This window comes from Psammomys obesus, unplaced genomic scaffold, assembly GCF_907164565.1.
Source record: "Psammomys obesus unplaced genomic scaffold, mPsaObe1.curated_primary_1811, whole genome shotgun sequence".
Classification (NCBI taxonomy): domain Eukaryota; kingdom Metazoa; phylum Chordata; class Mammalia; order Rodentia; family Muridae; genus Psammomys; species Psammomys obesus.
In genome coordinates, this window is record NW_026591086.1 from 38936000 (window position 1) to 38956761 (window position 20762).

Consider the following 20762-nt stretch of genomic DNA (forward strand, 5'->3'; position numbering starts at 1 on the left):
AAAAAAAAAAAAAAAAATGTATTGTCAACATCACTGTTTTTTTTTTTTTTAAGAAACCAAAGCTGCCACCATAAAAGACCATAGAATTGCAACTACTGATCGATCATGAGCCAGACATTGCCAGATTTACCGAGTCACGATGTCGGACAGATATGGCAGCAAGCCTTCAGATAGATAGAAGGAGTCAAAGGATTGGAAAAGTCATTGAGTTATAAAAATAATAGCCAGAACATGTGTGGGAGAGTTGGAAATTCCCCAAGAAAGGAAATCTCAGTATAATCATATTTTCCCTACTTCTTAACTAGTCTATCCCTGAATTCCCTCTCATGGATACAGAATAGTAAGTAATATGTCAGGTCAAAATTCTGGAGTCATGACTCTTGATTCCTACATACCAAAAGGATTGCTCCTTGTAATCCTATCTTTGTAATTTGCATATGCCTCTGTCTAATAAATGTACCTTAATTGTGTCAACTTTTCTCTTCTGCATTTCCCTACATAACTGATAATATTTCTACATACATGATCATGCTTTGTGATAATTGAGATTGGATCCAGGGCCTCAAGCATGCTAGATTACCACTCAATTGCGTCTTCAGCATCATTCCTCAAATTAGTCTTTTTGAGAATCTACTATGCGCCTGCCATTGAGTTGAACCCCGAAAATGTGAAGAAAACTAAAACTTTAATTACATCTAGCATCCTTGAATTTAGTGTGATGAAGAAGGGACATTCAAAATGCTGCTTGAGTCCTTTAGTTTGTGCCGTCGCTTAGTACAATGTCTGATTCATCTGCGTAGTGGCTCCATATTGTTTCTCAAGCAGAACTGAGCATCTACCTATCACCTCCATCAGTCATCTGCCTATGACCTGTTTCTCCGGCCGTGCAATAACAGATGAGGCCAACAAATCATTTCAGTCTCCTCACAAAGAAGCCAGAGGACCAAGGAGTTAACCTCCAGCTTGGCTGCCTTCTCTTGGCCAGCAAAGCCGGCCCACCCTCACAGAGAAGGAATCCGGGACGCGCACCCTAGAGCTTCTGCTTGGCATTGCAATAAGGTGATGGAGCCTGCAAGCACGCGGCCCAGGCCAGCGCGGGGCGCGTGCGTAGAACTCGGGTGCTCACTTCACTAGGGCGAGCCCAAGTGTGAGGGGGGGGCTCCCTGTTGGATCCTGGCTCTGTTTTCCTCGTGACATAGGACGTGGCTCCGATTTGTCACGGTTCGTCTGTCTGCAGTGTGGACACTGTCTTCTTGGCCTCCCCGCCGCGGGGCGAGGCTCAGAGCCTCTGGAGTCGCGCCCTCCGTCTGCTGGTCCCCCCCGCGGGGCGGCGTTTGGCCGGGGCGGGCCGGAGCGCGCGGGGGCGGAAGCAGCGGCGGCGGCGGCGGCGGCGGCAGCGGCGGCTGTCAGAGCTAGAGCGCGGCCGGCGGAGCAGTCATGGAGGGTCAGCGCTGGCTGCCGCTGGAGGCCAATCCCGAGGTGAGCGCGGCCGGGGGCCGCAGCCGGGGGCCGAGCGAGCCGGGAGGCCGGCGCCATCCCGCACGCGCGCGTCTCTAAACCCTCTTCTGTCTCGTTTCAGGTCACCAACCAGGTGAGTGCGGTGCTCGTCACCCCGGACCCCGGAGCCCTTTCTGCCTTCCCCGCCAGCCTTCCCCTCCCCGCTGGCCTTCAACCTCTGCATCCCCCCAAGGATTCAGGGATCTCATCGGGGAGGACCCCGGTCTGCGGCTGCGGGCGGCTCCGCCCCTTTCGGGCCACCACCTGGCTCTGGGAGATGCCGGTGCGGCTTCCTCTGTCCCTCCGCCGGACCCCGGGTCACCGGCGCTGCCCGGGGCCTCAGGGTCTGAGGTTTGGTTGCCCCTCACCTGCCGTCCCCTCTCCTCTTCCCCCTTCGTTTGTCTCCTTGCTGCTGTGGGTTCCATCATGATCGCTGCCCCTGTCCCTTCTAGGTGACTGAATTTGCCAACACCTCCTGACTCCCGGCTTTGTAAACTTGCCCACCCAGTTTTGGTAATTCCATCCACCTCCCGTACAATGAAAACACCCTGCAGTAATCTTCTCTTGCCCCATCAAGTAGCTTCTCTTCCCTGCCACGCCCCCTTTCTCTTCCTGTCTTTAAAAAGTGGACCTTGTCTTTGCCTTTTGTACCACACAAAGCCCGGTTTAATGGTTATCATGTCATTCTTGGCCACCTGATACTCTTAAAGTTTCTTTTTTAACAGTGAGGATTGGGACTGGGGATGGCAAGTGAGGATACCTTTCAGCCCTCGAATTAGGAGAAAAGGCTTATATATTATGTATTTTTAAAATTTGCACCGGTATGTATTGTCTTAACCTATTTTTTTTTCTGCTTTCAACATTTAGTTCACCAGTGACCGTGCTCTTAGTTTGTTATATAGTTTTCTTTCTTTTTTTTCCTTCTTCCCTCCTGTCACCAAAAGATAAAGATTTATCATCTACCTTTAAAAATGCCCAGAATGTCAGCATTCGGGAGGCTGAAGGTAGGATTTTGAGTTCCAGCCCAACCCTGACTGAGACGCTGTCTAAAACCTGCTCCCCACCCCCAGCTATTGTTTTTGTAAATGGTTTTTGATTTTCAAAGCTTTTTAGCAAATTGTACACAGGCTTTATGTTAGAGGTGACATTCTTTGTTTCTTAAAAAAATTTATTACCTTTATTTTCTGTGTGGATGGGTGACGTACTTGTGGAGATCAGATGACAACTTTCTAGACTCAGTTCTTGCCTTCCTTCGGGTAGGTCCTCATATTTGGTGATGGCAAGAGCCTTTCCTCACTGGCCTGACTCCCTGCATCATATCTGGGTTTGTTACGTATTTTTGTTACTATCTCAACCCTTATCTTTTTAGTAAGGTGAACTGTACAAAGTTTAAAACCCTTACCGGTTATGTTACTGTTCACAGCACCTTCTCCTGAGGACAACTTTCTTTTGTTCTCACCCCTTTGAAATGTTCTCATCTCTTTTCCTAACCCATTTTATTTTCGTTGTCGAGAGTAAAAATCTTAAGTTCGAAGAAATCACAATTTGCATCTTCTGTGCGTAGAAAGAAGTGTTTATTTCAGCTTCAATCCAGTTATTTTTACACACTTACCTATAGAAACTTACCAATTATGTAAATAGCTTTTGTTCCATTTTATCATCCTAATTATTGTAGCTTTATAAGTCCTCAAATATGAATCCTACATTGTACCTTTTCAAAATGGTCTAAGCTTTTCTAATTACTTTCCCCCCCAGATAAATTTTAAAATCCTTGTCAGTTTCTACAAAAAGTTGGTGGTGAATGTGTCAAGTGGATAGATGTATTTTGAGGAATGTGTCTTTATTACGTTGGATCTTGTAATCTCCGAAAGAGGTATATCCCATCATTTAATTAGGCCTTTTATTTCTTTCATCAGTGTTTGATAGTTTGAGCACATAGCTCTTGGAAAATTTTGTTACATACCTATAAATTTGATGATTTAGGGTGCTGCTTTAAATTTTTATTTTTGAGTTCTTTGCTGTGTATAGAAATATAATTTAAAAAATGCCCACATCCTATTCAAATATTTGTGTTGTGCCTCTCCCTTTTTTTAATGTTCTTCGGGGATTTTCTATACAGACAGTTGTGATCTTTGCAGTCAGATGCTTATTCCTATTCTAAATACCTTTATTTTCTTTTCTTGTCATATTGCAATTGGTAATATCTTTTAAAAATGATTTAGCTATTATTTTATGTGCATGTATGTCTGTGTGGGGTGTCAGATCCACTGGAACTGGAGTTACAGACAGTTGTGAGCTGCCGTGTGGGTCCTAGGAATTGAACCTGGGTCCTCTGGAAGAACAGCCAATGCTCTTAACCGCTGAGCCATCTCTCTAGCCCTACACTTTGTAATATCTTAAATATGAATTTGAGGTGTCTTATTTCTGATCTTAGTTGGGGAAGCATGTACACTTTCATTCTAAAGTGTTATAGGTATTTTGTTGAGTTTTTTTCTCGGGCTAAAGAACTTTCTACTTTTTCGTAATTTGCAAACATTTTTATTATGCATTAATGTTCAGTTTCCCCAGGTGATTTTTACAAAGCATTTCTTGAGATGATCATGGAGAGAAGTAATAGTAAAGAAAGATAAAGAAACAGAGATATGGCCAGTTTTATTTACACTGGTGTACAAACTAGGTAAACCATAAGAAGAAAAACTGTGGGCTTGCGAATGTCTCTTGCGAATATGGCTATAAAAGCCTTCAACAATAGATGTGTTTTAAAATCATAAGAACATAACCGAGAGCAACTTCTTATATTGAAGAGCTGATTTACCATTCAAAACCAATCAGTGTCATTAGCCTTATCAAATGATTAAAATAAACTTTAAAATGATACTGTTTATGGTTTTAAGGAAACAAAAAGTTTATATAACTGGACATTTATAAAGTCTGTGGTTCAGCTGATATGGAACCTAATTCCTGGATAACTTTGATAAATTATAAAATGCATTAATTAAATACTATTTTGAGGTCACTTTTTGCATTACCAACTGCTGGACAGGAACTAGCTATACTTTGGTGATTAGACTATTCTTGTTTTTCAATGCAGTGAGAAGGCAGAAAGTAAAACCAGGCAAATAAACCATTAGCCATTGTTAAAAGTGCAATAAAAAACTGGATCAGGTGCTGAGGTCAGAACCAAGTAGGCTGGATAGTGACAAGAGGCCTTTGTGAAGTGACTTAGACAGAGACAACTGTGTGCTGTCTTTGCTGTGCTGTGCCCTGGCTTGGTTAACTTTTTTTTCCCCTAGCCGTATATGGTGGCACACACTTTAGGTTCTAGCACCCGGGAGACTGGCACATGGGAATCAAGAGTTTGAGACAACCTGCTCTACAGAGTGAGACTGCCTCAGTTTTCATTTGTTGTTGTTATTAAATACTGTGTTTTTATATAGAGAATGGGTAAGCATGTTAGAAATAGAAATAACTTTAACCAGAATTTTTATATTTCTTTAGTGTTCATGTTCTGTACTAGACTGAGGATAGAAAATGAGTAGACATTTGATTAACTGACTTGGGATTGGAGAATTATCCCAGCAGGCCTTGAATGCCTTAGCCTGCATCATGTAGGTTATAGGCCCCACACCTGGTCCTCCCTTGGTTTTTTCTTGTTTCTTTCTCCTAATGGGATCACAAGAAGAGCCTGATCTTGATTTCACTGTGTCACCATCTGGCAGTTACAGGTCTTATTAACTCTTAGTTTGAGCAAGTAGTGTTTTACGCTGTGATGAAGCCTGGTGTTATGTAAGAATATTCTGCAGCCTGAAGGTTAGTTTTGACTGCTGGCATCATCTAGTAGCAGTGTGTCATATGTGTCATATGTATGTATATATACACACATCTGGTAAACAGTGTCAGCTGCTTTAAAGATGTTTCATTATGCTACAGATAGGACTTAAAATCATTTAAAAAAAAGAATTTAAGCTCTACTGTATTTACATATATATATTTAAATGGGTAAAAATAGCTGATGGAAAGCTGCAAATAACTGAACATTAAAAATGAAAAGAAATATAGTTTTTAAAAGAAATATAGTTAATGATCTGGGTAACCATATCACCTGTGAGTATACTAGACTTGCCATGCAAATTTTTTTGTGATTTGAGTATGGTCTGTCTGTCTGTCTGTCCTTCCGTCTATCCATCTACCCACCCATTCATCCATCTACATTTATCCATCCATTGATCGAATATATATATATTATATAATATATACTGATGAGATGTTATATATATTTATTATATGATATATGATGGTATATATTGTATATATTATTATATGATATATATTATACAATTATATATAAGATATTCGTGTTATATAAAATACATGTTACATATAATTATATAATATACATAATATATATGCCATCTTACTATACACACACACATATGGAGAGAGGGGGGATAGAGTTGTAACTTAGAAAAATTATGAGTTTTTAAATAGGGAACCTCCCTAAAATTATTAGGGAGGTTCCCTATTTAAACATCTTAGTTGTGATGTTATTGAGAAAGTAGTATTTTCTTGTTTCATACCTAAAGGAAACATGCATACCTTGACATAGTTCTATTTAATCTAAGTCCTTAAAGTTGGAGGCCATCTGCTAGATTATTACCAAATATAATGTAGTAATTCTGTTGTACAGGATTCTACTTTTGGAAACAAACAAACAAACAAACAAAAAAAAAACCAACAGACCTTGATTCCCTGTCTCCTACAGCCTCTGCCACACTTGTGTTTCCCTGCTCTGTAAACTTTCACCAAACAATCATCTGTCAAGACTGTTGCTACCCCTCATCCCCTTCGTCTTTATTCTTAACTTGCTTCCCTTCCCCCATTTCCTAGTAATAACTTTTATCAGTTTATTAGGGATCACTTCCCCGACACCTACGGCCACTCTTCTGTCATTATATCTCTTGGCCTTTTAGTGGCATTGGAAGAGCAGCCTGCTGCAGCCTTCTTGAAATATAATGCTTTTTTAATTCTTACTTTTCTGATAATTCTGGTGTTTCTAATTCCCAATTACTTCATAGGTCATCTCCCTTCTACCTTCTGAGGAGATCCTCAGGACTGCCTCTGTGAGGTTAACCTTGATTGTCAACTTGGCGGGTCTGTCTGTGTTAAGGGACTTTGAGGATTAGGTTTATTTTGGTGGGGAGACCCACCTAAAATGTGAGTACCATTCCATGACCTGCAGTTTAGGCCTGAATAAAACGTAAAATGGTGAGTGAGGTGGTGCAGCAGGCAGACGTGCTTGCCATCAAGCCTGAAGCTCTGAGACTGCTCCGCGGGACCCACAAGATAGAAGGAGAGCACCAACTTTCACAGACTCTCCTCCAGAGGTTGCTGTGGCATGCGTGTACATGCACAGTAAATATTGTAAAGTTTAGAGAGAAAGATGGCCTGCATTCTTCTGCTTCCTGCCGGTACCCAGAGTGAGCAGCTGCCTTATGCCCCTGCTGCCATGTCTTCCCTGCCACAAAGGACCGCAGCCTCAGGCTGTGAGCCAAAAGTAAACCCTTCTTTCTTTAAGACGTTTTGTGGTCATGTGTTTGATCACAGCATCAAGAAAGGAGCTAATACTGCTCCTACTGCTCCTTCTAGATTAGTACTCTTTTCCGCGCACAGTTGCCTAATGATGCTTCTAGTTACGTTGCTTTTATACTACTTGTCATCACGCAGATGACCCCACTATCCCCCTAAGCTCTTCCTTCTCCTCCATAGTGCCAATGTGTGTATTTAACTGCTTTGATAGTTCCACCTGGATACTTATAATACCTCAAACTTAATATAGCTGAAAAAGAAATGTGACTTTCCATCCTCATAGTTCTCTGAACCACTTTCCTCCAGTCTTCCAAAGGCATTGCCCCCTATCCTTTGCTCAGGCCGATGCTAGTGCTCCTTCTGCCTTCCTTGCTGTGTCATCTTGGAGATGCTATCGGGTACGGCTTTTGATTCTCGAGGAAACCCACACTGTGGCTCCTTTTGCTAATTGTACTTAGTCCATATTGAGCCTGCAGTGAAGTAACTGTCTTTTTTAACTTCTACATAAGATATTTTCAGTGATTCCCTATTCTGATGTTTAAGGAAATTTAATCTTGCCTTAGTTTTAGTCAGTCTGTTAAAATCATTTTGCTTGTTACTAAGATAGAATTTCTTATTTAACTTCTTTCCCTGGTTCCATGCAGAGCAGTTACTGCTAGTGTGCTCTCACTGGCAGGGATATGAAGCAGTTGCTGGACAAATGTAATTATGTCATAGCTTCAGTCATTAATGAACCAGTTACTAGCAGGAGCAAAGGCTGTCCTGAGTAGATCCTTGCACCAGAGACAGCTGTGTTGTCCCTTGGGTGGAGCCTGCCTGCTGGTTCAGTCCCTAACCCCACTGCCCCCTGGCCAGGCTTGGGAAAAGACCAGAGAAAGCAGTTTTAGTTTAAAAGTGCTGGCCTTGCCCTGTTGATCTTCCTGCCTCAGCCTCCTGAGTGCTGGGATCATACTTGGGTGCCACCGTGCCTGGATTTGAATGTGCTTTATCTGGTAGCGATTTTGTGACTGGACCATACGGCATTATAAGGCTGTGTCACCAAGCCCATCTTTTTACATGGATTCTGGAGGATTGAAAAGTTCTCAAACTACATGGGAAGCACACACTTTACCACCTGAGCTCCCCACTGTCCTGAGTTTAGATTTTAAGACTGTGATTTTGAGTTTCCTCTTAGTTTTGCAAATTTAAGAAAACTGCGTTCTAGATCTATAGATTTTTTTTTAACTTACCTACTAAACTTGACCATAGTAAAATACCACATTTTTAAAAATTAAGAAAGTAAAACTAAAAGGCCGGGTTTACACTATTGAAAAAATTATAGTTGACCTATTACAAAATACATCTTTAAGTTTTTTCAGGTATTTTAAATCAGCATTGGTGTTTGTTTTATATAGAAAGAGGGCATTTTCATGATTACTTTTTTGTGTTGTTTTTGAGACAGGGTCTTGCTGTGTATCCCTGTTGTCCTGGAACTCACTACATAGAACAGCTAGGCCTTGAACTCAGAGAGATCCTCCTGCCTCTGCCTTTGAAGTGCTGGGATTAATGGCGTCTGCCACCAGGCTCAGCTGTACCTACTCTTTAACTGTTTATTCCTTGTATTATGTGATGGCTTCCAATGAGTGACTCCTGGAAACCTGGAGCCAGAGAATATAACGAATATACTTATATTAATTGAATTTTTATGGTATAACATTTAGTGATAGGATTAAAGAGTTAAGGTAAATTGTGACACTTGTTAAGGTTTAATAATTTTTTTTACTACATAATTTATATAATTTTTACTATATAATTTATTTACTATAATTAATGACTTTAATCGTTCATTGTGTTCTTACCTTGGTTTTATTCAGTCTCATTACACCTTTAGGTCTTGGATCTTCTTGGTGCTTATTTTCATAAGCTTTGCTGACATAAAATATATTGAATTCTCTTAGCAGTTTTGACCAGGTTGCTTTCTTGCTACAGCGTCTCTGTTTTGTTGTACACACATGGAATTACTGGGTCATATGTGCCATTTTGTGTAAGTTTATAATAACAGTATGGTTTTATGAGTATCAAAATTAACAAATATAAGTCCTCTGATCAGGGCTTACAGTTGGAAATGTTACTTGCTGGAGTACAGCCTGGTATTTCCAGATTCTTGGCATCTTATTCAAATCACTGAATAAGTGCACAGGGATTTGCAGCGCAGCAGGAATATTTTTATTTAAAGTGAAATGTTGGAATAGGTCAGGTGCACTGTTGAGGGTGACAGCGAGCCATATGATTGAAGCCCTTCAATGACCCTCGTTGTTTGTGATTTCCTTTTATAACTTAAAAAGAAGGCAAAGTTTGGCTACTAGGGCTGTAGCGTGGGTGGTTCTCTATTTTGATTGACAGATATTAAGTTATATGATTATTTCTGTACTATACTTATCTCTTCCCATAATACATCTGATTTTAACTATATCCATGCCCAATTATGCATGGCCATATAGTAAATAGAGGATTCTCCAGGGAAGTTCACTTTAAGTACACAGTTTGCTTTACTGCACATGTACCCCAAACCAGTTCAGACTGGGCTGGCCTTTTCTTTGTTTGGAGTTGGCTGTGTGTGCTAACAGGTTGCAGGATGTGTTGTGCAGATAAAGGGGTTTGTGCATAGTACATGTAGGTAAGGGTCTCAGACTGCCAAGTTTATTATCAGAAGAGGGCTGTGTGAATAGCCCACATACCAAGTAGAGTCCCAGGTTTGCTAGCTTTCTACACTTGCCTGCCTCAGAGATGTCAGTTTTATCATGGTAATATGCAGAATTGATTTAATGGGCATCAGATTATAGATAAGGAGCTAAATGTCCCAGTCTTCTTTAACTGGCAGAAAAAAGGAGTATACATTGAATGTTCATCATAAACAAGCTTAAGAAACATGGACATATAGATGACAAGGTTATTGAAGCGTGTTCATGTTAGTTCAAGCAATATAACTTGAGTGCCTGTGGTTTGGCCAGGTGTAGTCCTTAGGAAAAAGGACTGCAGTCCCAGGTGTAGCAATAGGAAAAAGATAAGTAAGAATTCCTTTCCGTAACACTGAGCTTAAAAAAAAAAAAAAATCCCATTTTGGTTTCTAGGTAGAATTGAGTATTGACTATTCTAGAACAGTAAATTTGGAGGAAGTGAAGAAGGGAAAGGGAAATATTTTCAGGTATGCCTGTGGGCTTTACTAACCCCTGAAACGATGAGTAGTAACACGGTGAAGGGTGGATGGTGAGGGGCCTTGCTTTCTGTAGTCGCAGGCCATGCAGCCTGCTAGAAAGGCGACTGCAATACATGTTGTGTGCTTTAACCAACAGAGAGTCTTACCTGCCTGCCTGTCTGTCTGTCTGTCTATTAAGTTTTTGCCTGCATGTGTTACTTTTTTGCTTATTGACAAAATGCTTAGCTATCTTGTCTTTAAACTCCAGATGTTATTTTGGATATCAGGATAAACTGTTAATGTACCAAAATAATAATTCATTGCTTAATTGATGCATTAAAGGCTGGAAATAAGTTCGTAAGGTGACTTGTATTTGGTGAAGTCCTGGCTAATATATTCAGTACCAAAATTATATTTTTTGAAAACAGATGTGTTTCATGTGTTATGAGTTTTACCTGTTTGTTAATGTGATATAAGTTGTTCTCTTCCTACCCTATTCATTGTGGTTTTACTTTGCTGTGTTTTTTCGCCTCTCGGGCTATGGTATATTGTCAAATAAAGATTATATGTATTTATAGGTGCATTCTATGCTTTGATGGTGTTGCTTTCTGCATTCTTACTGAACATTAGTATTATTTGATCACAGTCCTTTTTATATACAAGATTTATGGTAAAGGCATTGTTGATCATTTTTCTGTTAACACTCTGGGCTTTCCCTTACCAGTTAACATTTTACTGCTTTTTCTTTTACTAGTTTCTCAAACAATTAGGCCTGCATCCTAACTGGCAGTTTGTCGATGTGTACGGGATGGATCCTGAACTTCTTAGCATGGTTCCAAGACCAGTGTGTGCAGTGTTACTTCTCTTCCCCATTACAGAAAAGGTAATTAGAAAGCAAGGTAGGCCGTTCATGATAAATGCAGGTTTTTGATGTTGAATAAAAGAATACTTTTTTCAAACAAATAAGGCCTTTGTTGCATCTAATCAGCAAGCTAAGAAGTAAGGAAATCTTAATGTCTTACTAATATAAAAGATACTTAGATTATAGATTGCCAATAAAGCTCTCTGTTGGTCTCTTACCTTCAGTGTTCTCTTAGAAGATACAGTTAGCTTGCCTCAGCTTTGTTTTCATGTAACATTTCATCACATTATCATGAATATTTAGTTGAAATTTTAAGTAGAACCACCTTAAACATTTGTTATAAAACACGAAGAAAGAATCAGGTTGTCAGCTTATAAGTCATATAAGCTATTTTGATTATGTTTATAAGAACAGGACTTCTTTGTTTATTTTAAGGAAGTAGGGAAACCGATAGAATGGATTCTATTATTTCCAATACAGATTTGGGGAACATTGCTAAACTCAGATACAGTTTAATTGACAGAATGCATTGGGTGTGGTAAATAGCTAATCTTAGGTCTGTTTTGAAATCCAGGTCTGCATTTCAGTGGAGTTGGAACGTTAAGTGCATTTTAAAACTTCTTGTAGCCTTATCCTCTGACTTTATTTTTAAACTTAGAATAGTAGGGTGAACTCAGCCCTTGTGGAAATGGAGACGTGCTGTGGCAGTGTGGGAGAATGAGATGCGAATGTTCTGACGGGAGCAACTCTGGGGCCCATTGCTGCCTATGTCACCGAATGCAGCTGCTGAGTGTTAGAAATTCCTGAGTCACTGCTTAGTGCCACGAATCAATTAGTTGCCCTAGAGAATAAATAACATTGGCACTTTTCTACAAAACAAATTATTCAGTAAACTATTATCCCCATATTTGTAACAGTCATAGAAATTTAGTTAGGGAATTTTTCTTCTTTCTTTCTTTGTTTCCTTCTTTCTTTCTTTTTCTGAAACAGTGTCTCAGTGTGTAGCCCTGGCTGACTTAGAATTCAATGTGTAGGCCAGACTAGCCTTAAACTCATAGAGATTCCCTGCCTCTGCCTCCAGAGTGGTGGGATAAAAGTGTATTCTATATACCTGGCCTCCTAGGAATCTCTTAAATTATCTAGTATTAGATCAAACACATTTAGGGATGAGGCTTTGCTTAATATGAAATTTGTAGGAGTGTTAAGACAAAAATCTTAAAATTTACTGGCTTAGCCCAGTGTTATTTTCACCTTTTTACATGACTAAATAAGCCAATAGGGATCTGTCTCCAAACTCTAAAAGTAAGGAGCTGTTAAGATAACAGAAAGAGAGAGAGAGAAAAGTCACTTGTTTACAGCTTGGGCTTTTAAAAGTTTGTATTTTAGGCCTTTTGTTGTTGTTTCCAAATAGATCCCAGTATGTAGTCCCAGGTTGGCCTCTATTTTGTAATCCTGACTTGGCCTTTTGATGCCCTGTGACAGGGTTACCAAGCATGACTCAAATGATGCCATTATAGGCATGTGTCAGCATTCCTGACAGAGTTGGCCTTTCTTTGCTGATACAATATGAGCCCAAGATGCACTGACATCATGTGAGTCCAGAGTAGCTGTTGTTTAGAGTTGGAAATTTCTAAAACTAGTGATTTTCAAGATTTACATTTTTTGGCAAAAAATAAATTAGATCATGATATATATAGTATAGTATATATAAAAATAAATTAGGTGTGTTATCTTCTTCCTTTAGTGAGTCATCAGCATTTTAAGAGAATATAATCCTAGTCAAAACCAGTGACTTTTTGCTAGCAAGAAAACAATTTTATTTGCCCACAAAAAGAAACTAGAAAACTGAAAACAAAAACCAAATAACCAGCCAGCAAATACCAACCTGTTCCACACACAATTTTAAAGTATTTATATTTATAAAAGTTATTCACATTAACACATGTGCACTGTATAAGTGGCACTTGTCACTTTTTGATATCTTTTAATTTGGTAGATCCAGTTTCAGCTCAAAAGTGATGTATTACAGATACTTAGAGCTCATCTGGTATATAGTATGTTTAGTCTTGTGACTCTTAATTTAGAAATTTAATATGGAGTTGAAAATACTTAAGTTTACTAACACCAATGGAACTGTCTTGGGTATTTTATTTCCTTATATAAAGTCAGTAATGTTGTTTCTCTGTGATATTTTTGTTTTTTTACTTGGTCATTTAGTGTCTTTCCCCTTTGCTTGGTAGTTGTTTGTTTGTTCTTATACCTTGTATCACTTTAGGCTTCTCTTGCCCCTAACATTGACTCTTCAGAAGTTGTCAGGTCCTTTTTGCTTTTCAGCATTAATGCTAAACAACAAAACTAAATGGTAGAACTACATCAAAACTTTAATGTTGAGACCTTTATGTACTGAACTTTTTTTATCAGTCATTTTACTTTAATTTATTTTATGTATATGAGTGTTCTATCTCCATTTACATCTGCCAGAAGAGGGAATCAGTTCACAATATAGATGATTGTGAGCTGCCATGTGGTTGCCGGGAATTGAACTCATGACCTTTGGAAGAGCAGACAGTGCTTTTAATCACTGAGGCATCTCTCCAGCCCCCTTATCAGTCATTTTAAATGAATGACTCAATATTGGCACATTCTGAAGGTACTGCTTAACATTCATAGAATTACTTTTAAGCATAGATTTGTTCTTAGAAGTACTTTTTTATTATTTTTAGCTTTTTTTTTTTTTTTTGTATAAGTGCTTTGCCTATATGCATGTGTGTGCAGTGCCCGAGGAAGAAGGCCTTCAAACCTCTGCAACTGGAGTTACAGCCACTTGTAAGCCACCATGTGGGCCTTGAGGTGCTCTTAACTCCTGAGCCATCTCTCCAGGCCCTAGACGCACCTTTTAAATTCTGGGTTTTCTATAAGTATCATTTGTAGTCTTCATTATGGGTATCAGAAGTTTTCCTGTAAAGGACCAAATGGTTAAAAAAAAAAAAATGGTTTTACTATAGCCATCAAAGCACTATTCAACTTTTTAAGTATAGACAAACAGCTACATCAGTATATCAATAACATTTTATTTAATGAAAACAGGAGTGGGCAGGTTTAGCTATGGTCTGTCGTTGGCTTACCTCCACTTTCTAGATTCTCAAAATTGTAAGAAGCTCAGTTAACAAAAACACTCATCTTTCTACTTCCCTTTCTCCTCACTTAGTTTGTAACCAAATATATAGATATACTGAACTTATTTTTTGTTGTATTCAGTGTGTGTGTGTTTGTATGTATGTGTTGCTAGAGATTGAGCCTATGCCTTCATACATACTAGGCCAACACTACTATGGAATTATACTCCCATCCCTGCATGTACATATAAAGATTATATTTTAGACAAAGCCGTTGTAAAAATAATTGTTTGTTAGAAGTTGCAAACATCAAAAGTGTTAACACAGATTACTGTATCTCGCCTAGTGTAGTTGTGTCAATGACTACTTTTAACAGTGGTGTGTGAAGCTAAGTGCAATGGAATATGCCTGCAATCCATGCTACTTGAAAGGTCGAGGCAGGAGAATGATTGGAATTCAGGAGTTCCAGACCAGCCTGAGAAATAGTGAGACCCTTGTCTTTCAAAAATAAGCAGTGACTAAAATAAGTAATTCAAGAATGCCCTTCTCATATCTTTCCCAGCAGTTACTCTTTGCACTCTTCTGTCAGCCTGGTAGATTATACCTTTAAATCTTTTCTTATGTTAATCTAAATCTCAGCGGTTCATACCCTTTCTTTTACAAACTTGAGTGTTTTTTTTAGTATGTGGTTTTTGCGTATGGACTATTGACTTTTTGTCTTAATAGTATGAAGTGTTCAGAACAGAAGAGGAAGAAAAAATAAAATCTCAAGGACAAGATGTTACATCATCAGTATATTTTATGAAGCAAACTATCAGCAATGCCTGTGGGACGATTGGACTAATCCATGCCATTGCGAATAACAAAGACAAAATGCACTTTGGTAAATCATTTTCTGTTTCAGCTTTTCCCTTCAAATGTGCTAACTTCATTGAACAGTAGGGGGTACTCTAACTCTCGCTATGAAGTCGTGGTTGTAGGACTGTGTATGCTCGAGATACTAATCCTTCTCGTTTTTTCATTTTGTTGATGCATATGCTTAGCAAAAGAACATTTGACTTAATTATTTATCTCAAGAGTTTTAGATTCTTACCAGTTAAAAGATTTCAACCTAAAAAGACTGTGCTATTTTTACTGTTAGTTTTTTTACTGTTAGTTTTTTTCTGTAATTAAACATAAATTTTTGATCATTTTTTTTTTTTTTTTTTTACTTTCTCAGAATCTGGATCAACATTGAAAAAATTCCTGGAGGAGTCTGTGTCAATGAGCCCTGAAGAAAGAGCCAAATACCTGGAGAATTATGATGTCAGTACCTTCTTTCTGTCCTGACCTCATCCATGGGCAGTTTTACGGGATTATAGGTTCTGCTTAATGGTTTGTCTTGAAACCATAGTTTGGGGAAACATCATTTGTCATATCTATAAGAAGTTTTTTGTTATTTATTTATTTTTGTAGGTAACTGTACCTGAAATATCTATAATGTTGCTCAGTTGACAATTCTGTGTCCAGGACAAAATGAACAAACAAATATAGTTTGCAAATTAATAGCTGGACCCTCTAATAAAGTTTGAAATGAGCTGTTTTAAACATTTATTATTTTTAAAAATCATTTTTCTTTCAAAGGCCTTGTACCTTTTAATAATATCAATAGTGATAAGTTCTTGAAATTAGAAGCAATATGATGTGCATATATTATACTGTTTAGTGTTCCAAAATATTTTAGTTGCTTTAACTTTAAAAACAATCTGGAAATTTTATACAACATCCTTATTTTGAATAAAAGTATAATTAACAACCTAACTGTTGTCAGTAGTTCCGCCAGTGAAAGATAGCTATCAATGATATTTTTATAGGGAACATGTATGTATATACACAATATTTTTTACATTTTGATCACACTGTAATACTGTTTTATAACTTGCTTTTTTCACTTATCACAAACGTATTAACATCAGTAAGTATATATTTAACATTATTATTCTAATGGCTGAGTAGCTTTCCATTGTATAGTATGTTTAACCAGTAAAATGCTGTTTGGAATCTAGGAGTTTTCCCTCTCTTTTTTACTACTAAAAATTATTGCAAATGTATAACACTGTGTCTGAGGTTTTAGAACCACTCTTAATTTCATATAATTAAGTACATTAACTATATCAACATATTAACTCCTTGAAGAAAAATTGCTGATCAGTTTGCATGTCTTTAAGGCTTTACTACTTATCACCAAATTGCTATACATAGCAACTATACTTTTACCCCTGATTTTCTATTATGCCCATTTCTCTGCATTTTTTATAATAGTGGGTATGATTGGAGCACTTTTACGTTTAGCTAACTGAATTCTTCAGCTTCTCATAAATGCATGCCTTTTGCACCACATTTTTAAATTGCCAACTGAAATGCATGAAGCATAAATACAGCCAGAGCTGCAGGAGCATGCACCTTAGAGAGACAGATGGGCTAGGCTTCTTCAGTCTCTCTCTGTGAGATGCTCACTTTATTCCAGTCTCAAGCGAATAAAGTGGTAAGTGTTGCCTCTAGTGATTAAGGAAGCTAAGTGACCCTCTACTTGTACTATGCAACTTAGAAAAAAAATGAGCTGGTCAGTTTTCTAATGCTTAAGAGATCTGTGGATAGAAAGGACAGCAGTTCATTGCTTACCTAGATATAATTATGAAAGGTTAATGCTAAACTGCTCCTAAAGTTCTTCCAGTTTCCTGCCTTATTACAGGATTTTATATGGTAAAAACTGAGCTTTGTTACTATTTCATCTAAAAGTTGGATATCATTGTTTTGTTTTGTTTTATTTGTAAATAGTTTATATTCTTATTACAGGCTATTCGAGTTACTCATGAAACCAGTGCACATGAAGGTCAGACTGAGGTATTTCACATTTCTTTTAAAAAATGTTGCTGTGTATAAATTTGACCTTCTATTGTAGGACTGTGACTTTGGGAAAGTATTTGATTTTTCCAAATATTCCAAAGTATTTTGGTTTTCCTTAAAATTTGCTTATGCAACAGCAGCAGCCATCAGTGATAGCATTTGCCCAGGCTGCTCGGCTGCTGCATTAATGTCTGGCTTGCTTGCTGGCCCTCTCACAGGTTGCAGATAGTGTGCTCTTTATCTAACAGGTGGCCTGCTTCTCAACCCTCTCAGAGTCTGTGACTTCTCTACATCCACGTAGTTAGCCTGTATGATCTTTGGGCATCATTGTCATGCCTAGCTTTCAGAAAAAATGGAATTGCTCAGTGACGTTGTTCTGGGTCACCATTATTTTCACCAACTTCATGCTGGTAGTGAGTTCTGCAGGGTCATGTCTCTGCTCCTTCTGTTGCCTCCATTTACTGACTTCTTTTATCCATTCCTTCTCTCTGCCTTCCTCAAGCCCTTACTCTTGTGGGAACTTTGTCAGAAAATATTCAGTTAAAATGAATAGAATTTAATTAAAGCCAGTGTTTACAGCACCAGGAAATTGTACATTTTCTTCATTTGCAACTTGAAATCATACCTTTCAGGGGGAAGATTATTTTGGAAGAAGGGAGCCAGTGGAAGGGGTGGGGGCAAAAGAGGACAATGAAATAGAGTATGAGTTTTTAAAAAGTACATTATATGAAGTACTCTTATGAAAATGTCATAAAGAAATTTGTTTATGTAATTAATGTATATTAATATACAGGAAAAAGTCAAATTTTCACATGTAGGATAATCTTGCCTATTGGCTTTGAAAATACTTGGAAAATGTTTATAATTATAAAACTGATTTTACGTTAGTCTTAACTCTTTTTAAGGCTAAAATATGTTGATACTATAATATAGCCATATAGCCGTAATTATTCTTCTTTCAAACTGTATGACTGTGGGTGTGTGACTAATTGAAACACTAGATGTCTGTGTAATTACCCCTCTAAGCTGCTCTCAGGTTCTTCGCTGAAAGTTGTGTACTGCTGGTTTGTACTCAGGTTGCAGTAGATGTGTGGAATGGGCAGCTTTGACAGTGCTCCTGTTGTTGACAGTGTTCTTTGTGAGCCTCAGGAAGCTTGACTTGCAGTGTTGATTACGTTAAAACTAGTGATAAGGATCAGTATAAAGTTATTTTAAGGTAGCAATTACTTATAACAAAACATAAAACATTTCATACATAGTCACTTCCAAGAATATTTATCATTGTGGTGTCGCCTTTTGTGTCCTTTCTGGAGTTTGATCCAAGTAATGGCTTTACAGTCTGAATGATAGTCACATCTCTTTTTGTCCAGACTGAAACTTCATCATCCTTGGTGATCCTGAATGCCAGTTAGCCATCACAGGAATGACACTGTAAAACGTCATCATTTAGACATTTTAGAATGCACTTGTTTTTGTTTGAAGTTATTATCTTTGCCTTCTTTTCTCTCCCTTCATTTTCCTACAGTTTTAGCTCCATTTTCTGAAATTAAATAAATTGGTGACTTAAACTTTTTGTTTTCTTTTTTTTATCATTTGTAATTTTTATTTAATTTTATGTACATTAGCGTGAAGATTTCAGATTCTTTGAAATTGGCATTACAGACAATTGTGAGCAGCCATGTGTGTACTAGGAATTGAACCCAGGTCCGTTGGAAGAGGAGACAGTACTCTTAACCACTGACCCATCTCCCCAGCCCCAACTTTGTTTTCTTAATGCAGTGATTCTTGAAGAGGAGTGGAAGGACTGAAGCTTGCGGGGGAGGGTACAGTTTCAAGACAGGGTTTCTCTGTGTTGCTTTGGCTGTCCTGGACTCACTTTATAGACCAGGCTGGCCTTGAACTCTTAGAGGTCTGCCTGCCTCTGCCTCTCTGAGCACTGGGATTAAAGGCATGTGCTATCATGCCTGGCTTATGGAGGTCATTTTCAAGCCTTACTCTCAGGAGAATTAATCACTTCTGCTTTCTGATATCTCACAGTTGCAAATCACTGTTGGAGCTATATAGTTTATCTGCATTATAGCTCTAAGACTTACTGGGTTGAAAAAAGTTGTTTGGGGGGGCATTCCTCACACTTCTGCATTAATTTCAGCCTAACCTGCCTGCCTTCAAGCCTCTCCTAGCCCTCGCTGCTTTTGCTATTTCTCTGAAAACATTTCTCTCTATCAATCTTTTAGTCTACTGTTATTTGTTATTATAATTTCTATTTCTGAAAATACTCATCTTCTCAGTATCTGCATTTCTGACCTCTAGGTAACCTTCAGAATCAGTCTCAGTGTGATCCTCTACATAAAGCGGATGTAACCCGGATGTATTTTACCTATTCTATGAACTTTTTCAAGTGACTTCAGTGTTTCACACTTGTTTATTTTCAAATTATTTAGCTGTTTAAAAATGTGTATTTCTAAGCCAAACATGGTAGTATAAGCTTAAAATTTTGTCACTTAAAAGACTGAGGCAGAAGGATCAGCAGTTTGAGGTAACCTAGTTTACATTGTGAGTTCCAGGCACACCTAGGCTGTTTAGTGAACCCTATTTAAACAAGCAGTGATGGATATTTTCCTACATTTTAACAGTTCTAGAATCAGGATCGGTTTGAACTGTTGTCATAATTTACTTGCTATTGTTTCTACCTTAGTGATATATAAAATGCCTCCTATAAATAGATAGCGCCTTAGCTTGTGAGATAGGGAATTTTATTCTTGTTTCAGCTTTTAGGCCTAGGATTAATGATTGTTTATTTGCACATTTCAAATTGTTTAGAACGGTTCTTTACACACAGGCTCATTACATATTTACTATTCTCAGTATTAGGTTAGAAATGTCTTTAGTAGTATGGAAACTTTTTCTCACAGGCTAGGGGTATGACTGAACAGTTAATAGCACTTAATGCTCTTCTAGAAGGGTTCTCCAAGCACCCGCATCTACTAGCTCACAGCTGATGCCCTCTTCTGGCCTCTGTGGGTATCTAAGTGCATGCGGTGCAGATTGACAGCACGTAGGGGAGGCAGAAGCAGTAGAATTTCTGAGAAGTCTAACTCAGCCTGTTCTGTATAGCAAGCTCCAGACTTGCTAGGGATCACAGTAAAACACTGTCTTTAAAATAATACCAAAAGACAAAATCTTAGGTTTTTTGGAGTTCTACAGTGAATATTTTAACCAGGGCACAGTAGACTTTTTTATATGGGTTCAGTTCCTTGTTTTGGGGGGTTGGTTTGCACATTTCAAGAAGATCTAACTGCTAGCCCCAAGTAATTATTTGTTGATGACTTCTTGTCATTGAAAGAAAAAGGACCACACTGCATATTTCAAATCCATTGAATAACCAGCTGAAACCTCTACCAGGAACAGTTTCTTCTGTTCATCTTGTTTTAGAATAATTTGCTACCCTTGGGTTTAAAAGTCTGATGTATTATCTCTAGTCCTGCTTATATTCTATAAAACTGTTTTTGTTAGTTCCTACAGAAGACCTAGGTCCTTTCCACCCAAATTAGTTTGCTTGGTCTGCCACAAAAATAAAATTGAGTGGCTTAAACAAGAGAAACTTTTCCCTCACAGTTTCGAATGTTAGAACTCCAAGATA

At 38.2% G+C, this 20762-nt stretch overlaps 1 protein-coding gene across 2 annotated transcripts in view; it reads left to right on the top strand.

The window, feature by feature from the left end:
• Positions 1 to 1379: 1379 nt before the first annotated feature.
• Positions 1380 to 20762, top strand: part of Uchl3 (ubiquitin C-terminal hydrolase L3) — a 43440-nt gene continuing 24057 nt past the window's right edge. Inside the window, exons 1-6 of one of the 2 annotated variants that reach the window (XM_055609734.1) lie at positions 1380 to 1479; positions 1580 to 1591; positions 11013 to 11141; positions 14963 to 15119; positions 15456 to 15541; positions 17072 to 17119. In XM_055609734.1, the coding sequence (XP_055465709.1) occupies positions 1438 to 1479; positions 1580 to 1591; positions 11013 to 11141; positions 14963 to 15119; positions 15456 to 15541; positions 17072 to 17119 (474 nt within the window). In that variant the 5' untranslated portion in view covers positions 1380 to 1437. Of the gene's footprint in view, positions 1480 to 1579; positions 1592 to 3301; positions 3371 to 11012; positions 11142 to 14962; positions 15120 to 15455; positions 15542 to 17071; positions 17120 to 20762 lie in introns of those variants that run through there. The other variant, XM_055609735.1, reaches the window with a different exon arrangement.